This window comes from Anser anser (assembly GCF_964211835.1).
Source record: "Anser anser genome assembly, chromosome: 3".
In the NCBI taxonomy this organism is placed as follows: Eukaryota; Metazoa; Chordata; class Aves; order Anseriformes; family Anatidae; genus Anser; species Anser anser.
The window spans coordinates 66205785-66227327 of NC_139722.1; the positions used below are offsets into that span (position 1 = coordinate 66205785).

A 21543-nucleotide genomic window follows, 5' to 3' on the forward strand; every position below is an offset into this window, starting at 1 on the left:
ATGAATGTCAATTATGTTTAGAGACACCAAGCACATTTTTCCAACACTAGACAGGGGTTTAAGGGCAAGTGTTAAAACAATGTCAAACATCAGAATCCTTCTCTGCCAACGCAAAGATTTAAAAGACTTAAAAACCAGTGTGTCCTACTGTATGGAGGCTGAAATAGCACTTCCAGCACAGTCCCAGTGCCATTTGTTAAACATATTTCTAGCTATGATAACATGCTACAGACTTGGAAGGAAGCATTCTGTATACCTGACCAGACAAAACGCAATTCTGGAGGCTTTTGTTGGATGGTTCTTTTGAAGAATAGGGTTGTTTTTTGTTTTTTGTTTTTAACCTACCTGGCATTTACAATATTCCCTGCACTTAATTCAACCATCTCTTCAAATCCCACTGCAAAAATGTCAGGAGGACTGCTCTCATCATCTGTTGAGAAGGGGGAAAAGTCACACAAGAGTTACTATTTTGTTGTTTCTTCTAACGACTTGTTTTCTAATTTCTGCCAGAGATCATTCCTGTAGTTCTATCTTGTGTATTCCCTGCCAAGCTTATACATATTCATTGCTCCTTTAATCTAATCTCACAAACAACCCCTGCAGTTCCTCTGATTTTTTTTTCCTGCCTTTCTCCCACCAGTTGGTCTCCATCTCTCTTGCAGGAAGCGGTTCAGAACAGAACATTATATTGTAGCAGTGTTAAGATGAGAAAATATTCACTGTTCTTTCTCCCTCACCCCACACATACCAAAGGCCCAACATCTCACCACCCACCATTTTTCACCCACTTTTCACCCAACTTGCTTATCCTTTTCCTTTTCTTTTTTAACACTGATTCCTAAGTAACTGAACTTACTGCCCATACCCCAGTGTGTCCCTTCCTTCTCAATGTATTTAGTAAATTTATCTGTGACTTTAAGGAAGCCTTCAAAGTTTCTCCTTATCTTCTTAGGTTAGGTCACTCTAGAGCACAGTCTCTGCCTTCCCTGGCCCAAACATTTGGATATTGCCACGTAAAACACCAAAGATGAAATGCTCTCATATAATAGTATGAAGCACATCTGTTGACCCATCAGATCTGTCCATTGCCTGATGGGTTGTGGGATGTTTTGTTTGTTTTAGATTTTGTCTTTTGTTTAAACAGTCATACGCCTAAGATAACAGTACCTTAATTCAACATGAAGACCTGAATTGTAGAAAACCATAGGAACTTAAGTCAGACCTGACTCAGAAAATAAGAACAGAAAGAGAAGTATAGTATACAACTACTCTTTATACATACCAGTGTCAAACTAGCAGATGCCAGCTAGCCTTCTTTATTGGCTTAACATTGGCTTAATGTAACACTGTCACATTAACTACTTTCCATTAGTGATTATGAGCATCTGTTTTTAAATACTTAACTATTTATGCATGAACTGCACGGACATTACCATGAATGCAACCATTTGTGCTGTCATACCCTAGCTCTGCCTTCTTAGCTTCAGATAAAGACCAAGGAAATACTCTGAGAGCACTTAAGTACATAGCTCCCACTCAAAACGAAGAATCAAGGATGGAGAAATTGAGGAATAACAGAGACCACGGGATACAGAATAAGCAGATACACCCCATCATGGCATGAAAGAGATCTCTAAATTCTGACCTGCTGCAGGTTCAAAACAGGATCACCTGGTATAGACCCACAAATTGTTCTGACTGTAAGCAACCCTCCACATACCACTCCATTGCTGAGCAGAGGCTGGACAAGTCTAAATGGAGCTGAATACATCCCTTAGGGTTGACAGAAAATGCCATCCAAGATGATGTCTTGACTTTGAAAGCACCAGCTGGTCAAATTTGGTGTCCCAACTAGCTGTCCATAGAAATGCAAGTATTTCTTGCGCATTTTGACTCTGAAGTCTTACCCTGAAATTCAGAAACTCCAGAGAGCTTAGGAGAATCCAGCAGCCAGTCTGTCAGCTCGCTGGTACCGAGGATGTTGCTTCGAAACTGCTTCCCTCCGTTCACGTTCCAGGTCCCCATGGCAACACGAACACGCTTGAAGCTTGTGAATTCAAACTGACGCTCTGACATGGCCTTCAAAATACTCGGAGTTACTGATGGAAGAGGGGACAGAGAAAAAGGGCATGTAAAACAAAAATGTGCGGTAAAAGGAACGAAAGGATACAGCCAGCAGTGACATGTAAGTCACTGTGAAGTAATGACATTACCCTAGCGGCAACAACGCAAAAGCTAAAGACTGACTCCAGTGGCAAAGGCAATATCTCTAAGATAATTGGAGCCGATGCCATCAATTCCTCTTCAGGAAACCAGGCACCCTATCAAACCCTATCAAAGCAGTTTTATCTATAAAAGATGGGTCACTCACTTTCAGCGTGTTTTCCAGCACTTCTTCCAGCAATGATCTAACAAATTATTTTTCCTCCCTTAGTCTTATCAGTTTAGCCTACAGAGACTGAGCTTGCCACAGCCTACAACTTAAATCCAAGCCGTAAGAAATTTAGAGTGGGGGGAAAGGTGGAGAGTATCTGAGTCTCACATCGCATCTTCAAAGCTGGCACTGTCATGGCTCTCTAGCCTGGTCAGAAGTCCTTAAAGTAGTTTATTTTATTTTATTTTCAAAAGGATGCAATTGCTTATATGTGACAGTCAAAAACAGACAAAAGAAAACTGGAGGGTTTACACAGGCCTTACCCAGCAGTGCAGTCTGGTCCATAAGCATTTTGCCTTTGTCTGCATATTCCTCACTAAAGAAGTCACCCATGAGTAGCAGCTTGATGGCTTCCTGCTTTACTGCATCAAAAAAATTTGACTGAATGGTACGAGACACAGACCGGGCTCCATCCTTGAGTTTCCCAACCTACATCAGACCAAAATCAACAGCACAAGTGACAATGTAGAGTAAATCAGACACTTTTCTTTACAGTCACTTCTGAGGAAACAGAAGTTTTGCCATTTTTCTTTACCTTGTGCTTTCCCTCAAGGGCACGGCTGCCAGTAAACACTCTGCTCAGATTATGACCGTTGAGAGTCCACATTGCTTTGTACGATTCCACAAAACGCTCAACTATAGATTTAGAGTTCAATCCAAGGCTCTCTAGTTGAGTAAGCAGGATCTGGATTTGGTGCAGAAAAACAACAACAACAGCAAAAAACAACGTTTTCAAATATGTTTTTGTTTTTTATTCTCAGTTTAAGTATTCCAGCCAATGTGATTCTGTAACACAGAGCTGGCAACAAAGACTGGTATCACTGAGGCTTATGCCCCCTTTCTTGTCTTTCCTGTGGAACAGGCAACTTACACAGCACGGGCATCCATGAAAGGTCCTCTGACAAACTCACCTCCAGTGCAACGAAGGACTGTACGCTATTAGTACGATCCAGGCAGTCCAAACAATTCATTCGAAAAGTACCTGTCTGCAGACTTCGGTAACCAAACAAAGGAATAGGGAGGAAAAGAAAAGGTATATTTTAAAAATAACAAGGTATAAAGGTATATTTTAAAAATAACAATAAAAATAACATGTTGATTGAACAAGATCATCAAGTGTTCAGCCTGAATATACCCACCCACAATTTCACAGTGCAAGCACATTGTGCATAGCGTATTCCATTACGTATCTTGACTACGTCTGCAACACAGTGTCAGCGAATCCATGTACTGGCAATTTTCCAATTTCTAAACAATGCAGATGCAGTTCAGCTAAATAATCTATCTAGCACCAAGACGACACTTCATCTAAAGATTATATTTCAGGATGGTCATTTATGTTCCTGGTCCAAACCCAGTGATGAACCAGGGAAGGCCAGGAGGGGTGATGCCCAGCTATGCTTAGACACAGAGGCATGGTACACTCACCGTGGACTTACATTCTCGCCCTTTGCGAAGATGCCGAAGTCTTCCCAGTGTAACTTCAGTTGAGGCCTCAGTAAATTTTCCAGCTTTTCGGTTTTCCCACCTTTTGCAAATTGGTGGTAGTCAAAGTTTATCATGGGAGTGTCTGCTGCATGGGAAGAGGCCCATAGCAGTTTCTGTTTAAAAATTGAAAGAAGAAGAACAAATCCTGCTCAAGCCACAGCATAAGGATTGATGCCAGCATGCTTTTCACTGTTAGTAAACTCAGACAGTTTACCACAGTTTTAATTTTGACAAGTTCGCAAGTTTGAAATACCAGACATGGAAACAGCAGTGAAAGTTCCCTATTTGTTTCCTTTCCAAAGGTAAACTGGTTTGTTAGACCCCAATTTTCCTGCAAGGGAACTCGAACTGTAGCTGCAAAGTTTACCTCAGAACTGCTGCTGTCTGTGCCTTGGCTAGTGGCAGCCCTGCAGCAGTGGCCTACTACCTCTGTACAAAAATAGTGGTGCTCTGGGCCAACTCAGGACAAGGGCCCTGATAGGAAGGATGTCCAGAGCTTCTTAAGGTACGTGAACATAACCGTGCACAGGTTTATTTTGTAACCATTCCTTAAGTGCCAAGACATAAGAATATGTGGCCCTAAATTTAGGTGGAGTGTAGCTGGGGAGGAAATAAGAGAGAAATGATGTCCCAGGAAACATATTATAAAATTTTGTGGTAAACCACAAAAGTGAAAGAAGAGACACAAATAGCCTCATTATTTCACCTCCTATTTCCATGACCTCACATGCATTTCCGTAATCACCACAAATCTCATTAATGTATCTGTAATAGATACGACAATAACACATCCTGCTCCTCATGGCAAAGCCAGAGAGAATTGCTATATTAACTCTAACTATATAAACCTTTGTCTATGCCCTTCCCATCTGCACATTCTCATCTCAAGAGACCGATGCTTTTTCCACTTAGACTGTGATACAAACTGAACAAAAACCCCTCTGATATTAAGAGTGTAGGTGCAGCAGTTACACCGGTATAATTGTATCAACTTAGCCCTTCAACCTTCCTTCCAGAAACAAATCTAAAGGTGCTGTGTGATGTCTGGAGAGGAAAATGTAAAATATATTTCATTACACTATTACAAAAGTCAAAACACTTGGTATCTGTTTCATTTCTGTCAACTTGCTGTTAGAGCCACTGGCGATGCACTTGACAATGGCGTTTACCCACTGCCTCAGTGTAAATCATGGTGTACACTACAGCAGTGCTTTTACTGTAAACATAATTACATCTGTTATGGGTGATGTTTGTGAGAAGAAGAGCATTACTGGGAACACTATCGATTTCTGGCCTGGTAACAGCTGATTTGTGTAACAGCTGAAGTTAAGCTGGTGATTTCCAATTTTTTGTTTGCTTCTGTCGCATAACCTAATGGTAGTGCACGCATTCTGATCATGGGAACCCAGTAGCAGTGTCAGTAATTACAAGAGTATTTTGATATTTTGAAGCAACTCAGATAAGACATGTTAAGATTGCAGCAACCATTGGGAGAAGAGTACAAGCACCCAAGGGAAGATGGAGAAACAACGAAATAAACTAATGACAGGAAAGAAGAAAAGTTTTAATTCCTGGTCATTTCCCTATAATTTCTTTATTTTTAATCTGAGCCCTTTAAAATCAAACTAAAAACTACATATTCTTTCTAATCATTCATTTATTAAATCACAAAGGTAAAGACAAAACTAAGAGTCGGTTGGATTCAGTTGGTACAAATCTTCACTTTCCAATGCTGTCAATCCAACCCCTTTCATCCAAGAAAGTACCTTCTTTTTTTAAAACAGGGATAAAGTTTAACAATTTAGTTAAACCAGATCTTTATTTAAAGGAAATGAATGAATGCAAGGTGTTTACTCCAGAAATGTCCTATTTCTGACTTAATTTCAGGTTGTATGATACTGACCAGAACACTGTCTTCAAGAACTAAAATACTTGATAAAATATTGGTATTAAATTTACAAGAAATGTCAGGTTTGTATCCTTATAGTTATTTCAACTTCTTACTTATCATCTCTTACCACTAAATTCCAATGTTTTTCCAAAATGAACTATAAAAACTATTTTAAAGAGAACAAAACCAATAGGCTATAGAGGCTTAGCTGTGTCAAGCAAAAATTCAGTAAAAAGCTGCAGTCAGAAGCTAGGACCTGACTTCATTTCTGTACCTTCCTCACTGGCTCGCTTACTTCAGTCACTGTCTGTGGCCATATTCCATACAGGGGGACACCTTGATTGTGTCATTTTCCACTGGCGAAGCTGGTGATTCCTACCCGCTCTTTCGGAGGGGGAAGAAATGGTCACACAGAAAAACTGCCATTAAAATGCTCCTTGCCTCAAGCACATTATTCCAATAGAGAGGTAAAACAAACAGTAACTATTATTTCACACGAATTTTCATTTTGCTTAATTTCACAGAGTAAACATTTGAACTCAGAACTGTTTTATCGGTCTTTACCAATGATAAATACATGTAACACTTACTACAGGTGTGTACGTAAAACATTCTTCATATTATTCTTTGTAAGATATACTCCAAAGTATGTAGGTCTGACTTCTAAAGCAATTAGGCACTTAGGAGGCAGACCGCCATCAGCCTCCAGGCAGATGCAGGCAGCTGTGCACTTGCACAAATCCTACTGAGTTACAATCCCTAGCTTCAAGCACACATTAGTTTTAAAAATCTGGCCATCCTGCACTAAAATTCACTGCAGCTTTAATTCTACAATGCTTGACATCCTGAAAAGACAACCCAGATGCTTTCAGTTATTAGTTGTGCCTAGGGACATTTAGGGGGAAGGAAAACCTCTCTCAATATACACCAGGCTGTGATCTGGTGCTGCGGCAGTTAATTCCCGTCACAACCAGTACTGGATAGCTGTTTGCCATTACAATCAGAGCTTCCTCTTAGTAAGCCAGGGTCAGGGACTGATCCCAAAGCAGTTCATAGAATCACAGAATCATTAAGGTTGGAAAAGACCTCCAAGATCATCTGCTCCAACCATCCCCCTACCACCAATGTCACCCACTAAACCCTGTCGCTAAGCGCCAGGTCCAGCCTTTCCTTGAACACCCCCAGGGACGGTGACGCCACCACCTCCCTGGGCAACCCGTCCCAATGCCAGTTCTGACAATCTCATGAGGCACCTGACTACAGGTCACTGCATTGGTGACTACATACTATGACAAAGCTGACCACAATTCATTTTTCCAAACATGCACTACTTCTTAGGATATATAGGGCTTTTTTTTTTTCTTTAAAAATAGCCTGGTTGAAGAGAGTGTGTATAAAGATATGAGGAAATAAGCAAGAAGACAGTGCTGGAAATCAAGCCCCTGAGACTATAACGCATCATTCTCCTGTATCTAATATCTAATAAAGAGACAACACAATTTCTTCAGATGTAGTATTCATCATGTACTTGTCCAGAAAGGGAACAGAACATGGAAGCTCAAGAAGTCAGCAGTTTAACAAAAAAAAAGAAAAAAAAATCATTCTTTTTACCTTGAAAGCTCTGTTAAGCACCTCCTCTCCTCCTCTGCTTCCCAATAGGTTAACAATCACTTGTTTTCCATATTGCTCTTTCAGAAGCATCATATGCCTACAGCAGAAGTAACCACAGTAAGCACAGAACATACAGAACAAAACTATGTAACATTGCCTGCTACCTTTTTCAAACCACGGAATGAGAGATCACTGGTTGTTCCATCTAGCAGGTTTCAGCCCCAGCAGCTATAGACATCTTCCTCAGTTTCCTTGCAATCAATTATTAAAGTGCAAGTTGTGCAAGTATGAAATTAAGGAACATGGTATTTTGTGCTATAAATAAAGAAGCATCTTAGAAAGCAGGCCCCAGATCTTTTATGTCGCTGTTAGCTTTGACACTGTCCTTGCGTGCACCCACCTCTTGGCTCTCAGCCTGGAGGCTGCACAGGACAGACAACCAGAGAGGAAAACATATTACAACAGGAATTGCCCTGCATCTTAGGGATGAGCCAACAAAGAGCCAGTGGCAGCAATGGGGTCTAGGACTCCAGTGTCATGGCCAGAGAGGCACAAACACGTCATAGGTGACAGGGCTCAAGTATTTCTGAGCTACTGCAACCCTGAGATAGTCACTTGCAGCTTACTTTTAATTATGGAGGAATGTTATTAAACATAAGTACTGCTACACTGGATCAGACCAAAGGTCCCTTTAGCCAAGTGGCCTGGTCCAGATCCTTCAGGACAAACACAAACAGGACAAGTGATATTTCATCTGGCATGTATTGCCAGCCTCTCAAAGGCTGACATTTAGGGACTTGCAAGTCGAGAGTTTTTAGCCAGATACAGAGGCACCCATTCTCCCCTCAATACATTCTTTTCAAGTTGGTATGCCTGTGCTACAGGAGCTGTGCTAGTTTATTAATAAACAATAAGATCTTAAAGACCTCTTATGCCACATACTACCACCACAGTGATAATTAAGAGGAAGACGGATAAGAATAGACATGAAAAATAAAATATCTCACACAAATGAAAAGCTATTACATGCTGCAAAGCAACAAGGAATGGCCAAATGTCAGAAAGTCAGCAAGTACACATCTTACGGCATGCATTCTTAAATCCTATAACCAGAAATAAGCCACACAAACCATGGAAATGGAGAAATTAAAGAAAACGTTAGCAGCATATGTTTCAAGAAACACGGTAAATGTATTTTCTGGTGTTGTTTGTGCTTCTGGTTCTGCAGCTAGTTCTCTGCATACCAACTCTTCCTGTACATTTGCACACCTCGGATCCCACCATAGGATCCTGTTTCTCCACTTATGTTATTTCTGAAGACCAAAACTGCTGACACTCAGGTCATCTGCTTGAGTACTATGAGAAGAACTCCCCAAGGGTTTATCAGGAAGAGGGGACGAAAAAAGATCCACTAACAAGATCACCATTCCCTTCTCACAGTGCCTTCTCAACACATTAACCTATCAGATAGGAAAATCTAACAGGTTAAACCCACTCTAACACACTGTAGCAGGCTGTTAAGTCTCGGTGCCTGTTTCCATATAAGTAGTTGCTTGTTCTTTGTCCATTTCCAAAGAAGTGTCTTTTGCAGTTCTGTAAGCAGAGAGATTCTTAACTTCACCTAAACTAGAGGCTTTTCTGTGTACAGGGAGAAGAAAGAATAGTGTGAGCTGATCCTCATGCTCATGTTTCTTAGAAGAAACTAATTCACCAGTTGCATTGAGGTCACAGAGATCAGATACTCTGAGCTAAATGGTGTTACAGAGTTGTTCCTTGCTGAGGTACTCCCAATTTGTGGGGAAGCACAAAGAGGATGCCAACAAGTTACTGTTTTCTTTTTACACGAATTACCTCTGCTGCAGAATGCAAACCTCTACAATGAAGATTCAGGAAACTGGCAAAGCAACTTAACACGGCGCCAGGTGACAGCAAGATCATGAGCCTCAAACACATTTGAATTCAATAGGATTTATGAGTCTTAAAGAGCTTTCAGAATCTGGACTAAGTCCCTTTGGAGCAGGGACTGCTATGGTACATAGACCGTTTAGATTGCAGTCCCTGTTTGGGGTCCTTCTGTGCTGCAAAACTATTAACAGTTACTGAGGTCATGTTTGGTAAAAGTTGCAGTACGTGGAGCCATGGAATTAAGAGGACTCACCTAAAAGCACTTTTTAGCTTGGACATAAGATCTCGTTTGCCAAAACCAGAACAAAACAGAAATGAATCACATGACCTGGCACTTACAAGTTGAAATTTTCCAAGAGGCCAAATCCTTCAGGCAATGTTTTCACTGATGTCCGTGGGAGTTTGCCCTTAAAGGACAGCATTTCAGTCAGATATTCCAAGAAATCATGCTGACAGATGGATTTTTTTACTGTTTCCAGCTGCCACGCAGTCTTAATGACTTAAAAAGGTTTACAAGTCAGTCTCTGGGTAAAGCAGACCATCAGCATGACAACATCACACAACACTGGTTAGAGAATAACATGCTGTTATTTCTGTGTAGCAGTACAACGGTGAGAAAAGCAAATCCTGAATGGTTCGGAAGCAGTGTTTGATTTTTAACTGTCTGGGTTACAGGGGTAAAGAAGAACACATGCTCTGTGTACTGTAAATGTAAATTCACATCTGTTGAAATGTTACAAAGGGTTACACAGACCTTTCTTTTTCATACCACTCAGCATTTCTCAGGTTTTTCAGAAAGAAGGTAGGAGACCAAATTGTTTCAATTGGCATTGAAAGAGGAAAAGAAAATGCATAAAAATAAGTCAATAAATAAAGTAAACCTACATAATCCTGCAACACCTGGGAGACTGGCTACCTCATATAAGGGATGTTTCACATCTCTAAGGATTTACTAGGAAGGCATGAAGTTGTGGAATCTTGGTTAAAGACCAGGTTGCTGTGTTATTGCCAAAGTTGAATGAAGCTTACCTGTCAAAGGCAGGAGCATTAGCTTCCAGACCTCTGTTAAGCCTTAGATGATGAGAACCCACCTAAATAAAATAATGGAAAGAAAAGAGAGAAATTTGCTGAAGTCCTAAATCACTAGATGTCTCCCTTTTTCCTTCAGAGAAAACATTTCTTTAACAGCACCAGATACCCCTAACAGACTCCACACACCCACACATATAATATACTTAACACAAACGCCACAGCTTTTATTAGACAACAACATTTACAATTACAAGTGAAAACATGATTATTATTAAGCAAAGGGATATCTACACATCTTTTTAATGGCCAAATAAATCATATCCCCTTGCCAACTTCCTCTAGCAAATATCCCACACCGTATCACACGAATATGCTGTGTGCCCAGCACTCTTCCTGCTCTTCACTCATCAGAAAAGGCTGCAGTTATGCCATTTCCACGGACTGTGTACTGAGTTATTTCATTGTTCTGTTATTTACAGAAACTAGAAATTATCGGAACAGTCCTTTGAAAACTTGATGGTTAAAATCCCGTACCATCAATCTACACTGCTAATTGTTTTTAAGATCATGTATTGTTTCCTGTACACCATCATCTTTCTTTATTTTTCATGAGGTTGGTTTATGCAATTCTTCACCACCATATTCACCCCCAGTGCCAGCACACTCACATCCAAGGAGTAAGAGTTACTAGTATTCACCAACATAAATGAAAGCTGCACATTCTAATCCAGATTAAGCAAAAATGCAGATCATGTCCTTGCTAAAAAGTTGAAAATTCTGTTTAACCAAAGATGCTGTACACTAGCCAAAAATATTTGGGGAAAAAACTCTATGGCTTCATAACACAGAGAACAACAGTGCTGGATACAGCTACAACATGGGAAGGAAGCGTGCACAATCACAGGGACAAACCTCCTTTATAAAAAAGTATTGCCCTGGATGCTGCTAACAGAGGGAACAGTCATCTTTCTTTTGTACTAAATCCAGTAGTCCTGAATGGTTCTTAGGTGCTAGATGTAATGATAAAAAGTATCAAATGATCTTTGAAGAATCTAAAAAAAAAAAAGTTATATAACATCTTCTCTCCACTAACACATATGCATATATGTGCGTACTCAGTCTACTTGCTCATCCCTCTGCTCAGAGGACGTGAAGCGTGCTAGGATGACTCTTATTTGAGCTTTTAACTGGTTATAAACTATAACACATATGTAACCTGCTACGGCTGATGCATTTATCTCCTGATGAAAAGCTACAACTTTGCCTTGCAGAAGATCAGATCATCGTTACTGTATGATCAAAATCTAGCAAACACACCATCCCAACATTATACTTTATTTGAAGTTAAAGTGCTCCTGGTATCGATAGACTCCGGTTTTATTCTGCAGGTCAGTATCATGAGATGGCATAATGTTCCTGCTAACCAGGCATTTCATAATGAAAGGTTATTCCAAATCAAATAAAAAACATTATAAAGGCATTGCTGCAACCTTCAGTTTAGGACATCAGGACACAGTCCCTTACATAGACTTTCCTGCAGAGGCACACAAACACATTAAATGTTAAACCTCAATAACTATAACTATTTGCCTATTGTTTTTTTTTTTCCTGTTTATCTAAACATGAACAATTTCCTACAAAGTAAACCTGAAAAGAAATAGTTCAGCATTTTCAAAGAATGAGCTCTGCATCTCATTTTAAAAAGTACATAAATTTTATGGAACTTCTAAATTATAAGTAGCAAGAGAGGTAAGCAAGGTAGGCTTTTTGATTTATTTGTTTACCTGCAGCCCTGGTTGCTCCCAAAACAGTGGAACAGAACCTCTGATCTGCACAAAGGAAGAGACGTCATCATCCAAGTAAATTGTCTGAAAAAAATAAAATAAATGGAAGGAGTTCTCCAGTTAGAGCTATCAGTCTGTGTCTCCTTCATCAAACGACAGTTTAAGACACTGAATACGAAGGGTGAAAAAAGTAAACAGTCTATCTCACTGTATCCCCTTACCGCTCAGCCACTTTTCCATAGTCTCACACACAGTGGAACAAAGCACAACGTATTTGCTTTCATGTCAACACAGCAGATTCAATTCACTACTCACCGGAAATAAGAGAGAATTTAAAACACCACCACTGGCAATGTGGAAGGGATCTTTCAGCCACAATGAAGATGGATTTGATCTACCAGTGAAGAGGCTCGGGAAGACCAGGACAGTCTCCCTCTGTCTCTCTCAAAAAATTTAACTGCAAAATGTCATTGCTCCTTGTGACCGGTGATGGGTAATGTCAGGTGTGGGATAAGCTTATCCCTTGCTTTATTTACTATTTCTTATTTCACTGCATGTCTTGCATGTCAGAGTGCCCAAACAAATCTCAGTGAAACCAGCAGCTTCGCCACTCCCATCCCGAGATACAGTGAACAGTATGTGATCTATTTCTCTTCAACAAGGTTTACAGTGAAAGGCTCCAAACTCTCCATTTCATTCCCAGACCAGAATTCAACCTCTCCCTTTATACTTTCTATGACCACAGCTAACGAACTGATTTCTAATCAAATTCACGTGAAGTACAAAGACCAATTTCCCCTTTACCTTCCCCCTCTGCCGCCCCCCAAGCAAAGCATTGCATTATATGTTAACTTAGCACAAAAGGTACTATCTTCAGACAGGGTATAACCACAGAGCAACTGTGCAAAGCCTGGCTCTCTCTCCTGGCCTATACTTAGCAGTGGAATCCTGGCTGTTTTCCACATGTGACACACGATACGCATGATACACATCTCTGTTATCTCCTGCATCGCGGCGAGTCTTCTGCAGCCCCGGGGAGGCATGGTATCCATACAGGTCACCCAGGTAGCTGCTTCTCTAACTGCATCATATAATTTAGCAGAACAGCTGCCAGCTGGCTGGTAACCCCCAAAATAGAAAAGAACATGAAAATGGGTTACCATACCGCTTTACTGCGGCTTGTGCTTTGGGATTTGCCACTAGGCATTCTGGTTGGGTGGCTCAAGCGAAGCGCCTTCATTTACCTGAACCCCGACCTTGACCTCACCACCAGTGTACAATTTCTAAAGCTGCATATGTGAAAAGAAGCATATACCTACATCAGAGAGGTAGGTATTCAGATATTTTGCCAACAGTTACAATATTTTTGCAGAGCACTCACAATTACCCCCATTTCACTAAGATGAAAGTTTTAAGTGGCTTTGCCAAGGACACAGTCCGTGTTCGAATGACATCTAGCCCAGATGTACTGCAAAATTGTGTTTTTCACCTCACACCAAGGAATTAAGAACCCTTCTATGTTGTATCTCATCCTCCTACAACTCCTGGAAGAGAGGGCAGGTGCTTCATATTAATTTGTTGCTGACAGAAGTCTCCTGGTGAGGCCTCACAGCTTCAGAAATACGGGTCTAAAACACACTCTCACGATAAAAAATTTTTAAAATTGCCCGTACCTGAATGCAAGAACTAATTACCATGGCAACACTCTTTCTTTGCATTTCTGTGCTCAGAAGAGAGAACAGAATCAAAGAATCCTGGAACATCCGGAGCTGGAAGAGACCCACAAGGATCGTCAAGCCCAGCTCCTGGCCCCATGACCATCCTGCAGCTGGACTGCTGGAGGAGCGAGCAGGCCCACCTGCTTCCTCTTCATTTCCTCACTGCAACAGGCTGTCACAAGGTGAGTCAGTGACTTCTAAACACTGAATCATCTTTTCATGCGCAGTCACGGACCCTCAGGAGACAACTCTAAGGTAAAGCAAATTTGTGTCACTCCGCTGACAGCCCCAGCGTTTTCCTGACTCATACTAAGCAAGGATCTGGTCTTGAATCTATACAAAGAAGAGATAAGACTGGCTCGCTTCAAAATTTGACAATAACCACCTTAGTGATGAGTTGGAACAAAATCTTAAGACTTGATGATGACTGCAGACAAAGCTTCACATGAAGTACAATCTGGCCACTCAAACAGCTTACCACAGAGGATCAGTTTCCTTACTGTCTTCTGGAGCATCCCGGTTTCCACAACTAACTGAAAACTTGACAGCTCAAATATCTCTTTGGCCAGCTCTTTTTAAAGTCTCAGCTCCAAATTCTCTAGACCTACTGATTAAAATAATAACAATTCTAATTTTAATACCTGAAGTTTAACATCTTCCTGAGCTATACTTTAAGTGGCAAGTATTTCATCACAGTTTATAGATCATGAGTATATATCCTGCCTTCTTTACGCCAAATACAGAAGAAAAATACTGACCAAACATTTCTGCTTTTCTGCATTAATAGAATTTATATTCTGCTCATAGTTCCATTTACCAGTGATTCAACATTGTCAGATTTAACAGATGTTTGTTTCTATTATTATTCACGTTTTCTGTTCACTGTTTCTCACCCATTATGTCTTCTGTTTTCTTCTCTATTAAGCTGTCCACTGGAGAACCGAAAAAAAAAATCATTCAAACTATGTGTGGATCATTTCTGTCACATAAAAACACGATGCCCGCAACCTAATGTGATGGATGTGAGGTCCTCTGTCAAGATGAGGTCTAATATAGAGCTCCTCTATGATGATAAGGCATTTAAAAAAAAAAAAAAAGATATTTATGCACATTAACATATAACTTTTAGAAATTCAGATGAGGTTTTTGAACTGGGAGCATGGCCTCTTCAGTACAGATCACTCACAAGAAAGTTCTCCACATTAGCACATTTTTTTTTTTTTTTTTTTTTTTACAGAACTCTTCATTCTGTTCTCTGGAGCAATTCTGTGGTCTTTCACAATTCTCTCACCTCATTCTCGTGACCCAGATGAATCCAAAATTATTTTCTTCAAAGCTGCCAGCGAGTTGGAAAAAGACCTAGTATTTTTTTAATGAGTGGGAGGATAACACTATTTTTGCAAGTCACTCCTTCCTAAACAGACTGTAAACATTTTATTAGGCATTACAACTGTGCAAACCTTCCCTGAATTTCAGCAATATCCATTATCCTTCATTCACCACTACAAGGAACATGACCCCTGATCTTGACACTGCGTTCTGCTATGCATGCCCCTTGGCCCTAACGATAACAGTGGCAAGAACCTTCCTCCCAGCAGACGTCCTAACTGAGCAGGTTCAAAGACCAAGATTAAGAAGGCTTCCCAGTTCAGGAACAGACATTGTCTTAACACCTATATACACTATAATAAAACAATTTTTTAAACTCTTAAATTAGCACTGATAACACAACCAGGTTATAATTACACTTATAAATAAAAGATTCCAACTTTGTTGCTTATGCAATTCCAGCATTTATGCATGGATAAGTACAGAATTTGTTTTATCTTATTCTTCTAACTCTTCATCATTCACAATGTCGTGTTTTCTACAAGCACATATCTGTCCTGCATTTTTTGTCATTCTAGTTTTGACTTCATTGCCCTGTGCCCTAGCAGATCCATTTCTCTTATTCTAAAGCACTACACAAAAGATGAACAGTGCTTTAAGAAGAGAAACTATTCCTTCTTAAACTACAGTTTATTTCCAGAATTTTCATGTCCTCTATTTTCCTGAAGTCACGGACATAAAATACATCCAAGAAGATCACATGGGTTTTCCTCTACCCATTCAACAACAATCACCTATATTTTGAACAACACTTTGTCATTAGGGCTGATACATATTGCTAATGTTATGCCTTTGTCCTTAGGCTTCAAAGAACTACCCAGTTGTGGAATCTTATCTTTTGTCTTACCTCCAAAATGACAGCAAGCTCTTGCCTACCTGTCCCAGGGAGAATGTTCATTCTTATCAAAACCTCAAAACACTGAAGGAGGACTCCTTCATTGACCTCAGTGGGCCTGGGCCACAGAACAATCCAATCCATTTAGCTGGATGGATTTATTTTCAGACATGTTTCCTGCAGTTTCCAGTCAGACAACATAATAGCAACTGGATACTTAGCCCATGTGGAGGACCTCTTTGCCTTGACGACAAATTCCCTGTCCTCTGACCTGTGGTGTTAGAAATTGCCATGTGTTTCTTTTGACTCCTGCCATCTTAAGATTCTTTTTGTGGCTTCATCCTCTGACTCTAAAGGGTGCTGATGACTCAGGAGGACAAGTTTCTCACCCTTTATATTCAGTGGTATAGGGGCAGACCTCACCCCTCTGATCCAAGCACCTCTGCTGGTACACAGTGAAAGCTCACGCTTCATGTACAGGTACTGCTTATTGGCTTTGACCAAGAAGCAGACATCTATTTCATCTAGCTGTTGTTCTAATCCCAGTGTGCTGCTCCTATTCATTGCTCAGGATAATTTATTCACCAACCTCTATCTCTCACTCAGCTTCATTAGAGGGAAATAATTATCCAGTCACAACTTCCAGTGGCAGAATTCGTCACATATTCAAGGGACACAGACAAAACACACACTTGCATGGCTGTTACTGAGATCTCCAGCTCTGCCACACAACTCACAAAGAGCATGGATAACAGATGGCCTAAACATACCTCTCCATGAGCCCCTTTAACTCAGACCACAGGATCCAATGATATACTTGCCAAAATAATCTTCTTTGTCCTGCCTGGGGCCACAGTAAGACTGGATCCAGAAAATAAATCAACCACATGATTGCATCCATTCCTCTCCTGGAGAGCTATCCAACACGGTCTAAGAGTTATTGTGAAACAGGGATCATTTTTCTTAATCAGTGCCCAACATTTTTTCTCAAACTGGTATAAAGGGAAGGTTAATCCAAATTCATGGCATTTCTTTTTGAAGTCTGTCAAGGTTTCCATTTTAAATGCTTCATCAAACAGTTCCATGAAGGGGAGAACAAATGAAACCATCCATTAATTTTCGTTAAATTGGAGTTGTTCACCTTACGTCATACGCTAAGATATTAAGAGTTTACCCCCACTCTTTGGAGGATAACTGGGGAAGGAGATGAAACGTAAACAGTGACAGGCACAAAACTAAATGAGGAAAGCATGCCTTCTTCTCAACGTTATCAGCAGAGAAGAATTCAAAGAATGCGATACAGTCTCAACTCAGCAGATTGATAGGGGAGGTGATGGGAAAGGAGAAATCCTGGCAAAGAAAACTTTGTCAGCGGGTACCTCTCAAACATGAACAAAGCAAAAATGTATTGTTTAAGTTATCACTGGGAACCTGACTAATTTTAAAACTTTACTTGAGGATTATCTGCAACACTGCACTTTGTAATAGAATGGCAGCCCTTTCTAAATACTGGCAACAAAGTTGGAAGTACACATTACAGGGATTTCCAAAAAGCCCTCCCTTCATGTTTTATTTTTGTCTTTCCTACTTTTTTTTTTTCTTTCTTTTTTCTTTGTAAAGAAGCAAGCCAAATGATCAAATATCCAAGAGATCCACTGGTAGAGGGTTGTTGGTTTTCTTTGTTTTGGTGTTTTATTTTGAAAAGCAAAAGTGAAGTGAGATATTTAACTTTTCCCCCCTTCTTCTCAAACACTGTGAGTCACAGCAGTTAAGTGAGCCCACAAAAAAAATGACTCATTGCAGAGCTAAAATGCCACAAGGCTAACTCAGTAGGAGACAAAAGCATACCATCCATGCATAAAAGAGCTGCCTGGAGATAAGACTAATTGTTTCTCCCTCTTCTAAAAACAGCAAAATGTTAGAAGTAATTCCTATAAAGGGGGGAAAAGTCCTGGCTTTTCAAAATCCTAGGGTGCTATTTATCCATGAAAGCACACAGCCAGCATGCCATTATACTGTAGAGGCTGCAGCAAATGGAAACAAAATGTTATTCAGCCAAGATATTACCTCATAGGCGATTAGTCAGTAGTCTACTATGAAAGTAGGAGAGAGTTTATTCTAGGACTCTTCCTTCCTCAGCTAAGCGGGTGCCAGCTTGAACTAGATCTCAGGCATCCCAGCGGTTAGCCCAGCTTTGCTTTCTTAGGACACTTAGCTTGGTAGAGCTAGTGTTTATCACCACTAGCAACAGCAAACTTATTTTCATCTTTAAAAACAAAAAAACGAAACCACAATCCTTTAAAATTGCAAAGCCTTGTGATAATTTTCAACCTACTCGAGCCGTTCACCCTACAACCATTTCACTCTTGCTCTTTTTCTTAACCAATTGCAATGCTCAAAAGCCTTCAGTCCTCCCACCTCACAGCAGCCCCTGGCTGAACTGGAACAAAGCACAGCAGCTCCTGTGAAGAATTTGACCCAGCCCCAGCAAAGGGAAGCATTAGCAACCAAGTGCTCTTTTGCCTTTCACCAGGAGCCAATCCTCAGGGTTTCTGCTGTGATGCAAAGGCCAACTTACTTTTCATGCTAATCATTTGCAACATAATGTACTCCAAGAATGTAATTCAATAGAATGAGCAACTTTTGACCCAACCAGTGAGCAGGATTGCAGAAGTACTTCCTATAATTAGACAACTGTTAACTGTAGGGCCATAAACGTGAGACTGACTTGAAAGAAAGCTGACAACCTTCTTTAACATTTTCTTTCCTTTGCATTTCAGTGAGAGAACATTCTTCAGATCCTCAGTAATGCACTTTACACTAATGCTTGTGAGAAGGCACTCAACTAAAATAGCAGACTGTACCAAGTTATTAGTTAAAATGGCACGTCCTTTTTTCTGTTTCCAAGTCCTAGAGGAAAATTCCACATTTTGGTGAGCAGACCTATCTGCATCTCCCAATGCGTTTTGAAATGACTTTTTAGAAAAGATGTAGATGCTGCAGGAGTCAACTTGAAGTTTCTTTGGAGCAGAGGCACAAAAGAGAATTGTTAGCAGAGAATTCCCTGGCTGACATTAGAGACCCAAACGCTGCAGGGGAAGAGTTTGGCATCCAAAAAGCACAAGTCATGGAAGCCCGAACACTAAGTAGAAAGCAGCCAGGCCAGCCTACTGAAAATGCAGGCAAAGCAGGAAAAGAAGGGATATATAAATGACAGAACTGCGTGAGCTGCTACACTCACTCAATGCCATGAGGAAACTCTAGTGCTCCAGGAGGGACACTTTGGAGGCAGGTCGTCACCCTCAGCAATCAGACAGTCCTACAGTGACACAGCTCTAACTCTCCTGGAACATGTAAAGACACAGCTAGCTTAAGAACCTCTATGCCACACTCAACTGTGTCATGTAGAGAGGTTTCACCAGCCTCCCCTAAGTAATCCACTTCAATTGTACCTGTACATGCATATGTAGGCACATACATACAGAAAAATATGTTATGCTACATACACGGTTTTGTAGAGCTGCCCAGAAGACACTGAAAACAACTAAAGCCTATGAACGGATCCTTGCCCTTTGTTGAGAACTCCTACCAGCCATTTATCTATTCCATTTATGGAGACATCTATTTCTGTATATTAAGTATGATGGCTCTGACTGCTAGTAATTTCTGTTTCTATTCAAAAAGGAAACCACTCATTTCAGCTGGCACAAAAGATTTCAGATTCTCCAGGGTCCAGTGCTTTTTGTTCATTTTCAAAGTAGAAAGCTAAACCATGTACAGTAAAACCAACAGCCTCTGTGTTATTTTGCTTTGCTTTGTCAATCAAGTGAGCCTGCTGAATGTATTTCACCCATATATTTCAACCTCATCTGGAAATAAAGTTTCTACCAAAAATTTACAAAACCTGCACCATATCATCTCTCTCTGGAGAGAATTAACCCACAAATTAAAGGGGCATATAAAGCAAATTCCATTCTAAAATGAGTTGCACTGGAATTTGCCTGACTGTGAGAAGACTTTTTTTTTCTGTTTTCTTTACTGGCCAAAGAGGACTTTACTCCTAACAACCACAGCTCCTTCTCTGGGCAGCTTTCTCCTGACTAGTATGGATATATCTGAGCACAGGGAGAACATTTATCCAATGTCCTCTAGCATGGGAAGCATGACGAATTTTAGTAAAACAATAAAACATACATAGAATGTATAAAAGCACAACGTTTATTCTGGAATAGCTTTTAAAACACTCATTTGTGTAACACATGGGCCTCATGACTGATACTTCTAAGCAAGTCTCTTGTAATCAAGACCCTTCCTGTTACACATGTTGGTTTCACATGAATTAACACCCACAGCTCTCTGAGTAATTCAAAAACCCATGTTTATATTTCACCACAATATCAAATGGCAGTGACTTTCACATTCAGGAAAAAATCAGAAGTATGAATGAAAACACTGTGCATGGAAAGGCCAGAAATACAGAAAAAGAACAGATTGCAAAGAAATGCTTAATGGGCATAAATAGATCTGTTATGCAATAATATTTTTAATATTCTTGGGGAAAAAAATGCTGTTCTTGTTGGAAACCCTATCCCAGCTAAACTAGAGTGGAGTGACTTATTCAAGGCTATTGGATACATTTGCTTACCTGCTCTGTCTCAACGAAGTTAGACACATGTCCATCATCATTGACCCCTCGAATGTGAAACCGAGCACCAGCTCGGTCACAGCTGATCCGAGAGATAAGGCAGGCTTTTGCCTTCTTGTGGGAAGCGTAAACAGTGCGAACGTCCACTACACCACAGATCACTTTCAGCAACCAGTCAGAGCAGTTCACCTGGTAGTGTTTGAAGGGGACATGCAGTAGTTGGTTCCTGTAAAATTCAACAAGACATATATGGTGTACTCAGTAAAATAAGACCGACAGGCATGGGTCCCATCCCACAACAATCACTAATTTAAGCAAGTTTTTGTGACCCCTTTTCTGTTGCAGTTATACCTTATCTGAAATGAGGAAATATCATTTAGGAAAACGAGTATTTACACAATAGGAAATGTTTGTGAACTGCTACAATGAAAACAGTGTGGCAAATTTTAATAGCTCAGCTACTGCCAAACTGCTCTCTTTGCCCCTCTGCCTTACAATTCAGCTTATGCAAACATTGTCTCTTTTAACTCCAGATGTCACAAAAAGTGCTATTGAAATTAAGAAGAACGTCTGTTTTAACCTTCAATTTATTTTAAAATCAACAACCCAAGAAACCCATCATGCTGGTTAACAGTGATGCTGGTCTCTTCTATTATGACTTATTCCTCATCTCATTTTTCAAAATGTGACTTTAGTCACAAATGAGGGCCAAGAAGATCCCTCTTATGATCATTTATGGCTCAACAGCAGATCTATACAAGAGTTATTATATCTTTGGAAAACCCCTGAAGTACTGTTCTTAAAGAGTACA

At 40.3% G+C, this 21543-nt stretch overlaps 1 protein-coding gene across 4 annotated transcripts in view; it reads right to left on the reverse strand.

The window, feature by feature from the left end:
* The window catches only part of SYNJ2 (synaptojanin 2), a 64612-nt gene that overhangs the window by 24075 nt on the left and 18994 nt on the right, over nt 1-21543 (reverse strand). For all 4 annotated transcript variants that reach the window (XM_083827736.1, XM_083827739.1, XM_083827738.1 and 1 more), the window contains 10 exons: nt 20733-20958; nt 12146-12229; nt 10359-10420; nt 7425-7521; nt 3863-4035; nt 3346-3427; nt 2970-3119; nt 2698-2863; nt 1908-2099; nt 346-430 (listed from right to left, as the gene is read on the reverse strand). In XM_083827736.1, the coding sequence (XP_083683862.1) occupies nt 346-430; nt 1908-2099; nt 2698-2863; nt 2970-3119; nt 3346-3427; nt 3863-4035; nt 7425-7521; nt 10359-10420; nt 12146-12229; nt 20733-20958 (1317 nt within the window). The remainder of the gene's footprint in view (nt 1-345; nt 431-1907; nt 2100-2697; nt 2864-2969; nt 3120-3345; nt 3428-3862; nt 4036-7424; nt 7522-10358; nt 10421-12145; nt 12230-20732; nt 20959-21543) is intronic.